Below are 10538 nucleotides of genomic sequence, written 5' to 3' on the forward strand. Positions count from 1 at the left end.
ACATCTGGAAACAAATCTTCCAGCTCAGTGAGCTAACTTACAGATTTCAGATGGCACGTTACTAACATACAAATAAAAAATAAGCCCTTAGGAACTGTGAATCAATTTGGATTGTTTTGGGAAATCTAAATGTTTATGAAAAGCACAAGGTGTACCAGTGATTTTTCTTTTGTTGATCTGAGAATAAGAAATATTCCATTATATAATTTAAATGTATGTTGCCTATAAAAATGGTGTTTGGCCAATGGTGTTTTGGCTATTTTTTACCGTACAAGGTTTAACATATAATATCTTGTCATTTTTTTCAACTGTTATCAAGTGACAAGTAGGTTAGACCAGGGAAACCCAGTGGATGTGGTCTATCTAGACTTCCAAAAGGCCTTTGATAAGGTGCCACACGAGAGGCTACTGAGTAAGGTGAGGGCCCATGGTGTTCGAGGTGAGCTACTGGTATGGATTGAGGATTGGCTGTCTGTCAGAAGGCAGAGAGTTGGGATAAAAGGTTCTTTTTCGGAATGGCAGCCAGTGACAAGCGGTGTCCCACAGGGTTCAGTGTTGGGGCCGCAGCTGTTCACGTTATATATTAATGATCTGGATGAAGGGACTGGGGGCATTCTAGCGAAGTTTGCCGATGATACGAAGTTAGGTGGACAGGCAGATAGTGAGGAAGTGGGGAGGCTGCAGAAGGATCTAGACAATTTGGGAGAGGGGTCCAAGAAGTGGCTGATGGAATTCAATGTGAGCAAATGTGAGGTCTTGCACTTTGGAAAAAAGAATTCAAGCATGGACTACTTTCTAAACGGTGAGAAAATTCATAAAGCCAAAGTACAAAGGGATCTGGGAGTGCTAGTCGAGGATTCTCTAAAGGTAAACATGCAGGTTGAGTCCATGATTAAGAAAACGAATGCAATGTTGTCATTTATCTCAAGAGGGTTGGAATATAAAAGCAGCGATGTGCTACTGAGACTTTATAAAGCTCTGGTTAGGCCCCATTTGGAGTACTGTGTCCAGTTTTGGTCCCCACACCTCAGGAAGGACATACTGGCACTGGAGCGTGTCCAGCAGAGATTCACAAGGTTGATCCCTGGAATGATAGGTCTAACATACGAGGAACAGCTGAGGATCCTGGGATTGTATTCATTGGCTTTTAGAAGATTAAGGGGAGATCTAATAGAAACTTACAAGATAATACATGGCTTGGAAAGGGTGGACGCTAGGAAATTGTTTCCGTTAGGCGAGGAGACGAGGACCCGTGGACACAGCCTTAGAATTAGAGGGGGTACATTCAGAACAGAAATGCGGAGACATTTCTTCAGCCAGAGAATGGTGGGCCTGTGGAACTCATTGCTGCAGAGTGCAGTGGAGGCCGGGACGCTAAATGTCTTCAAGGCAGAGATTGATAAATTCTTGATGTCACAAGGAATTAAGGGCTACGGGGAGAATGAGGGTAAGTGGAGTTGAAATGCCCATCAGCCATGGTTGAATGGCGGAGTGGACTTGATGGGCCGAATGGCCTTATTTCCACTCCTATGTCTTATGGTCTTATGGTTATCGGCATCGAATTAAAAAAGTATCAGGTTTTGAAATCCTAACTCTTTTTCCACCAAAATGAGTTGGGGGAGGAGGGGAAAAAAAGGTTGTGTTTTAAGTTATTAGTCTCAACAGGGATCATAACGAATGAAATATGTTTAGGTCGTAGTTCAATGCTTGTGTACATGTAGGTGTTTGCATTGCCAGGGTTGACATAGCCAGAGTATTCATTATGTTTTAAAAATAAATGAAAGGCTTTTCAGGACAGGAGTGAAACTCCTGGATTTACTAATTTGTTTCAGATAGAAATTTATTTTAGGAAATGCATATTTCAGGAAATAAGTTCACAGGGTACTAATACAGCTGTAATTATTCTTGCACCGGCATGTATGAAAATTGAGGCCATGGTGTTTTCGGGATCTGATGCTTCTAATGTCAACTGTTCATTGCTTCTATTTTCATCCAAAAATGTGTATCACAGTAACTGAGATGCCATATATTCCCCATTGGGGCAAGTCATGTGTAATCACCACTCTCAACCCCTGATCCACATCTAGCGTGGTGGAAATGTATTAATGAAATATATCAGGCTGAGATTGTTCACATCTTTCTAGCAAATTTGTTTAAGCTCAAAAATAATTTAAAATTAATATCAACAAAAGCAAAAACAACATAGTTATAAGAAGGAAAGTAGCGTAAATTCAGAACAGATACATAAGAATCTGTAAATGGATAAATGCTAACATGTTTGAGTTGTGTTAAAAAGGTTGAATACCCAAAAATGCATTGTTTGTTTAAGAAATGAAACATGTTTAGGTCGTAGTTCAATGATCAGCCATGATCATATTGAAAGGTGGTGCAGGCTCGAAGGGCAGAATGGCCTACTCCTGCACCTATTGTCCATTGTCTATTGAAATATTAAAGAACCTGCTGTATTTTGAGTATTTCCTATATTTTAGGATTCTGCAGTTCTATAAGTTTGTTCAAGCATAATAGGACACATTCTGTGAGACCAATCTGCCCTTATGATATTGAAACCTGTAACTGTATTCATCTTGTCTTTTCCAACAGAGTTCTGTTCAATCATTGACTCCTTCTCCCACTGATTATCAATCCTTGGGGCCAGTTTACAACTCGCCTGTGCTGTCTGGAAGCAGTAGCAGTGGTATTTCTTCCCTGAGCAGGGGAAGTGTGACCGAGACGACCTTGACTGATGGAACAATTACATGCACCTTAATTGGGTCTGAGGAATTAATTAAAAGGGAGAATGAAACCTTTGCTTGTATGCCACCACGTTACAACTTATCTGAACACGGCACTGGAACTTCAAGACGTCGAGCTCCTCTACCTCATAGCCTGTCTGTTCCTCCCAATGCTGAGCCACCAGCTCTCCCTCCTAAACCTCATGTACTGCGAGTACATAGGTCAGAAGGTGAAAACCGAATGGATGAAATTCTTGTCAGACCCAGATCTCAGCCTCGAAAAGTGTCTCAACTATAGAAAATCTGAATACTGGCAAAAATTTTGTTCAACCTAAATGCTAATTTGGCCAAAAGAATCCAGGTGGGCACCTTAAACTTAAACTGTTTTGACCATATGTATGTACCCATTGATCAGTGATTCTGCTGATATGTAATGGAGCATTGTTATGCAATAGGTCAGGATGGAGAAACAGAAGTAACTAGCACATGAATGGTTATCCAGTTGCAATGAGGAGTCCCCTTTTTCCCCAATTTGCATTTGTGCTAATGATACAAATGCTATACTATGTCTAATGTCTGTTAGCCAGGGATCTAAAAGAAAGCACATTAGTTGATATAAAAATAGAGTCTGCATTCCACTTTGTTTGCCATTTTGATACTTGCACATATAGAATAGAACACATATAGTTCATCGTTCATGATAATGACTTTTGAATGAGAGGTGGCTTCCCTCCTGAAACTAATTTGGAAGGAGATATTTCTTATTTATCTCCCTCCTTCATCCTCTTTCTGTTTCTCAATCTTCATCTCTGTCTCACTTTATTTTTGAGCTCAGTACACTGTAGTATTTGCATTTGTAATATTTGTATTTTTCACCAAATTGTTCAAGTATCACATTTGGAAATCCATCTTACTATTTTTCCAGCAAAATTAGTTAGGGTAAGGGGTAAATAAATTGTTTAAAGATTGTATTTAAAACTAAATTTGTTTACACATTGAAAAAAGGCAAAGAAACAAAAAGTGTTTAAAACTAGCAGTTTTCCTCCAATAATGTACATGTATCATGTCCCAACAGCCTTAAAATGCAGAGCTTTTGGCTAATTGTCCAGCATTACAGGAAAGAAGAAAAACTATTTTGTTAGAAACTGTCTAATTTATGACTTGACTCCAAATCCTTTACTTAGTAACAGCACATAGGCCATTCATTAAAAGAGGTGGTGATTGTTTCACATAATGTTCCTCCCCTTGCCTCAGACTACCCTACCAATATATCCTTTTATCATTTTTCCCAGTTGCACCTATAAATATTGATGCAACAGTGTCCATATTGTTGCACAAAAGTAATTACAGCTGCCTTAATTGGGGTACAAGTTGAGATAGGTAATCATTTTTCACAGTTTGCATGTACTGAAAAATTTGTTAAGTAATTTGTAACTTTACACAAGCTTTTGCGAGGTTAATGGTGTAAAAGTACCGTTAATTCTACATTTTTAATTCTGATTTTTACAGACTGGGATTGACTTTGGGAGGGTCCTGTTTGTGGGACAGTGATCTTTGTGGCAATCAGCTATTTATTAGCTGAAAGCAGATGCCTGAAATGTCATCATCTAACTCTGCAGACTGGCTTATTTATGAGATTGTTGAAGTATATGAAATATCTTGTCCACTTTTCCCGTTAATATAAAAAGTCACAAACTGTCTATGACCTTGTAATTAAAACAAGAACCTATCAACCTTCGTTAAAATAATTCAAATTTCCTTTGTCAGTCAAGTGCCTGCCTGAATACTTTTAGGTTGAACAGAGTATATCAAATTTCTGGTCTGGCATTTGGCTACATTTACAGAGGGACTACTTAATCTGGTGCCAGTAGCCTTCATCAGCCCAAACTATTAGCAATGTAATTGTTCAAACACATACAGTAAATATTATCCATGAAGCAAAATTTGGAGAGGAGTTGCCAAAATGAGTTCCTGGAATTTTTCTTCAGTATTTCAAAATGTCATTATTAATGGAGAGGACAAATGTTTTAAAAATTTCCATTACATTTTAACAATGATTGTAAAAGTGATAAAAGGGCTAATTTGAATAATCTTCGAAAAGCACAAACAGTATCTATGAGTAAGAGTACTCAGAGCGAAGTCAATTTAAAAGGGAAGTGAATGTTTATGCTCGAAAGGTATATTTCTTGAAAAAATTACAAGTTGAATGTTTGAAGCAATGTATTATAATAGCACACAGTGAACGTACATTTTAAACATGCTTTTGGAATTTGAACAGTGTCAATAGCAAAGTTGGGGCAAAAAGAAGATATTTTCAACATTAAAAATGGAAAAAAAAGACTTTAAACAGTTAGATCAAAAAATGTTTTATGAATGAGCTGGTGGACCATACAAATCTACCTGTTTATCAACAAGAACTTTAGAAGAATGGTTACTTGCGAAATTTCAAAGGCTTTCAGCTGAAGTGTCCTATAATGTGGCTGCTTTTTCTGTTTTTGAAGGGAATGTATGTTTTTCCTGATCAGATATTTAAAGCAATCTTCAGAGACTGAGATACACAGATAATTGCGGTTTATTTTCAGAACATTATTCAATCATTCTCTGCATGCTTCTACGTAAACATTCTAAATTGCATATTTATATATTCTGGCAGTTTGCTCAGTGATCCAGTGAAAAACCTGCAAATAACCTATTTAAGTAATTTTACAGAACAATGCAGTCAAATCAGTGTGACTTTCATTCAATTGATACCCGACATAAAATGACCTGTGCTAAAGCTTTATATCATAGGTCAAGTCGAATGCAACAAACAATTCAATTCCTTTTTCATATCAATGTAAAAACAGACTTGCTTGAGATGCAGCAGGTGGAAATATAAACTGAGAAATTTTGTGAGCTTGTTCTCAATCATCAAAACCATATCTTAATTGCTGTTTTCTTTATTCAAAAATATGTAGGTCCTGTTGCAAATCTTAACAACTTGTTAAAACTGCCAAATTTAAATTTGTCACTGGCGGTTACATATTTTGACCTTGGTTGCTATAAAAACCTTCAGGTTCAGTAATGTCTTCAAGGGAAGGAAATCTGACATGCTCACCGAGTCGAACCTATGTGTGACTCCATTCCATTACCAATATAGTTGAGTCTTAGTTGTTCTAACTTGTATTATACCACTAGTGGTTTCAGAAAACCCACCATTACCACTTCAGCATAACCAGAGATAGCCAATAAAGATACTTCCTTTGACAATGATCCCCACAACTTACTTCATCCATTTAGAAAATTGTCCGTATTTCAGCATCAAATTTCTTCTCATAACATCTGGGTGTTCCCCTCCACTGTTCCATCTGAACATCTATTCTTTGCACTAATCACTGTTTTTCTAATGGAGAATTGTGTGAAATCCATCATAGACATACCTTTAACTACTGTTGGACCTGTGTTTCCCCTATTCTACTCTCACAAGTTAATTTATGTTCCAGATTTATCTTGCCCATTTCCATAACTAGCTTGACCACTGTGACTATAATTTCTTGGTAGACTAAAATGCACAATTTTCTTTGACCTTTTCCTGTAATACAAAACTTTGACACTGGATGTTAAACCATGTGGCCCTACTTGTGATGGTCTCTCGTATTTAGAAGGAAGATATAGCAATTTTCACCATGAAATAAAGTGTTGGGAAATTTTGACAGCTAATTTGCACAGGGCTAGATCACACAAACAAGGTGACAAATTACAAAGTAAAAATGTTTTATTCATATAGAGTGACAGATTTTTCAGCATACCAGGAAAACTCCCCTGCTTACTTTCAACTTAGTGTCATCCCACCTTTAATGTCCACATGAGGAAAAAAAGGTGGAGCCTGGATTTAATTTAGGGTGGCACAGTGGCTCAATGGTTAGCACGGCTGCCTTATAGCACCAGGGTCCCAGGTTCAATTCCAGCCTCGGGTGACTGTCTGTGTGGAGTTTGCATATTCTCCCCGTGACTGCGTGGGTTTCCTCCAGGTGCTCTGGTTTCCTCCCACAGACCAGATGTGCAGGTCAGGTGAATTGGCTATGCTAAATTGCCCATGGTGTTAGGTGCATTAGGCAGAGGGAAATGGGACTGGGTGGGTTACTCTTCAGAGGGTCAGTGTGAACTGGTTGGGCCGAAGGGCCTGTTTCCACACTGTAGGGAATCTAATCTAATATCTCATTCAAAACACAGCACTTTTCTCAGGTTCAATTATGTCTTCAAGTCCTGGAGTGGATCTTAATCCCATAATCATTTGATTTAGAGGAAAGGTTACTGCCATTGACTAATGCTTAATCTTTGGCTCGATTTTACTTTTCTGCAAATGGGTCATTCTGAAACTGTTAGAATCTTGCTTATTATTTCTTGCCAAAACTAGAATGGATGCAGCGTACATCTCAAACATAGTTTCCTCAGATTTATGCTCTGCTGTTTTGCCAAGCTGAACATCTGTTGCTTGTTTGGACTGTTGCTTTGTATTGGTCATACATGTGAATTGAGTCCGCTCAATTCAGAGGTCTCTTGTGGCTTCATCTGTACCTATTTTGTCACCATCCATAACATATTTGCATTGTTGTTCATTTTAATGTGCAATACTTTACATTATCTGTATTTTGAAGAAAGTGAGGACTGCAGATGCTGGAGATCAGAGCTGAAAATGTGTTGCTGGAAAAGTGCAGCAGGTCAGGCAGCATCCAAAGAGCAGGAGAATCGACGTTTCGGCCATGAACACGAATTCCTGAAGACGGGCTCATGCCCGAAACGTCAATTCATTATCTGTATTTACCCCATCTATGTTTGTTGTACCCACTAAATGTTTTTAACTAATTCTCTTGCTTTTAATTTATCCTCATTGCTTTGTGTCTTTTCTGTAAATTAGAAATAATGATCACAACACTAACCCTTCAATCTCCCATATAAGCTCTTCCCACCTGTCCTCTCCCAATCTATTGATAAATACTCACCTGTACCTAAACCATAGCTTTGAATGGAAGAAATAATCTTTCATATGGACCTATTTTGCAAAATTAGATTAGATTAGATTAGATTACTTACAGTGTGGAAACAGGCCCTTCGGCCCAACAAGTCCACACCGACCCGCTGAAGCGCAACCCACCCATACCCATACATTTACCCCTTACCTAACACTACGGGCAATTTAGCATGGCCAATTCACCTGCACATCTTTGTGATTGTGGGAGGAAACCGGAGCACCCAGAGGAAACCCATGCAGACACGGGGAGAATGTGCAAACTCCACACAGTCAGTCGCCTGAGGCGGGAATTGAACCCGGGTCTCCGGTGCTGTGAGGCAGCAGTGCTAACCACTGTGCCACCGTGCCGCCCATAAAATCTTCTGGCAGTCCAGTTATGTCCACCTGAGGCTGTTATTTCCTTAAAGGAATTGAGGTTTATTAGATTCTCTGTTGACACCAATTTACCACTTTTGTGCAGATAATCCTCAGATTTACAATTGATAATTGTTCCATTTTTGTTTTGTATGGAAAGGCGAATGAGCCTGCAGTTGTGATTGTTAGTTTTACCTCATCAAACCTTTTTAGCCATTCGAAATGCCATCTTATTTATATTGAGCACATTGGGAGTAAAATTCATCTTGGATGGTAGCAAAAAAAACACAGGTGATAACACATCAGCATGCTCGCCAAATTTTCTTTTCCACAAAATGCAACATCGGGCAAGTAGAAAATATAGTTGACTTGCTATGTTTTGCTGTGCACTATACCCAAGTTGAATTTTACTCTTGTTGAATTTAAATAGAATATCTATTTTAGAAGGGTATATGATAAATATCTTGAAATATTCATGTAGACTATTGTTATTTCAAATTACTCATATGTTATCTAGGTGCCTGCAAGAAATCTTTACGTAATGGTCACAAAGAGGATGTTAAAAAAGCTCAAATTAAATCACAGAACCCTGTTGCTGCTGCATTTGTTACTTAAAATAACTAAATGTGTGATCTCACTTTCTGAAGGAATTAATTAAACCAATAATGTAAGAGCAACGTCAGTTAAAAGGAAACCAATGTTGCAATTGTATGGAAGGTCAGGATTTCTATGGTATTGATATAGACAAACTACATCTGCTTTTTGTAAATGTAAAATATAACAACTAATGTTACTGTTCTATTAATTATCATTTTTATGGCTGCTGGTTTTTTAAGAAAAAGCATTATGGATACATGCTTTGGTATGTAGATGTTCAGTGCAATTTTGTCTAGTAGCACTGGTTTAAAAAAAACATGGAAAATTCAATAAAAGATCAGTAGTAAATGAAAACTATGTTAGAAGAGGTTTCCTGGGAGGAAATTAAACAAATGCACCCTCCTTCAGAGGCTCAGAATATTTTAATATCTGTTTGCTAGTCAAACACGGTTCAATATGCCAATTATCTTTGTGGCCAGATCCAGCTACTAAGCTAGTTGTTACTTTAGATTAAAAGCATGCATTTTCTTTTTTTTTCACCATGTCTTAAAACATGCCAGTTTTCAAAATAATCTGGCCTGAGAAGTTAATGCATTTACTAAAATCAAACACTTGAACACATTATTTTGGGAAATTCCAGTTGCTCTAGGTTGCCTTTGTGCATGCTGTACCCAACTACTAATTAAAACATTGGTCTGTCCTAATTATTAGTTAAAAATATCTCCAATCTACAATGTAGGACATCTTATTTCTATGCCATGTTTCAGTGTAATGACTTTGTACTACAAGAAAGCAAAATAAATAGTATGTTTTTTTAAAAAAATAAAGTACTTGGGTGAACTGAAGAAAGTAAGATTAGTGAATCAGTTTTTACGATAATTAAAGTTTCTGTAGATGTTTTCACATTTAAATTGACCTTTTTAATATTAAACTAAAGCAAATTACAGTGTGAATGTTGTTGCATTGCCAAATGTTTATCTATTAAGATTGTACATAAGTGTTTTTATAAGAATTCAGCCATATTAACTTACAACATTGAATGTTGGAAGAACAAATTCCTAATATATGTTTAGTATTTATATGATGTTTAGTGATGATATGTAAGCTCATAGGAACATGTTAATTTTATTGAGCATTTATTAAAATGCTAGTACTGGATTTCTCTAACTCTTGGTTCGTTTTGCAACAAGCTGAATTTTATCATTTATGAGTAATGTAATTTGTCGTCAAAGCACATGAAAGCCTAAATGACTGTATTTTATTAAAATAAATTGTTTGTACAATTAATTTTGCTTCCTAAATCTTGATAAGGTGTCAAAATATCCAAACTGTATCAAACCTGCTGACAGTATTGTCTTGTATGATATTTTTGTATATATGAAGTTGACCTGCTGTAAGTCAGTGTTTTTTGATTACTTGAAGCACAATATATAGTGTTTCATTGGTAATCATCCACTGATTCCACACTTTGAATGTTGTATACAAAACTGCCAGATATGACTACTTTGTATAGAGGAGGGTTTGCAATGGTTTCAATGGCTAATTGCACATTGACTATCTTAGAATGTTCACAAATGAAAATAAAGCATTTTATCTCCAATTTGACTTTCAATTTACACTTTTTTTAATGTCATAAGTCAGGTTGGTGTTTCTTTTTTTAAAGCTTAGATGTGTTTAGTGTTCTTAAAATGAAGACTGAAAAAAAATATTATTAACATTGCAACAAGACGTTGATGCAAGTAAAAATTAAGTTTAAAAAATCACAACATCAGGTTATAGTCCAACCGGTTTATATGGAAGCACTAGCTTTCAGAGTGCTCCTCCTTCATCAGGTGGTTGTGGAG

At 37.0% G+C, this 10538-nt stretch overlaps 1 protein-coding gene across 7 annotated transcripts in view; it reads left to right on the forward strand.

Annotated features, from left to right (window-relative positions):
* LOC122559665 (dedicator of cytokinesis protein 4-like) overlaps window positions 1-10294 on the forward strand; it is a 569310-nt gene extending 559016 nt beyond the window's left edge. For all 7 annotated transcript variants that reach the window (XM_043709516.2, XM_043709519.2, XM_043709517.2 and 4 more), the window contains one exon: window positions 2602-10294. In XM_043709516.2, coding sequence (XP_043565451.2) covers window positions 2602-3030 — 429 coding nt within the window. In that variant the 3' untranslated portion in view covers window positions 3031-10294. The remainder of the gene's footprint in view (window positions 1-2601) is intronic.
* The last annotated feature ends 244 nt before the right edge of the window (window positions 10295-10538 follow it).

Source organism: Chiloscyllium plagiosum, unplaced genomic scaffold (genome assembly GCF_037043375.1).
Source record: "Chiloscyllium plagiosum isolate Xiang-an unplaced genomic scaffold, Cpla_swu_hap1 HiC_scaffold_19, whole genome shotgun sequence".
Taxonomy (NCBI): domain Eukaryota; kingdom Metazoa; phylum Chordata; class Chondrichthyes; order Orectolobiformes; family Hemiscylliidae; genus Chiloscyllium; species Chiloscyllium plagiosum.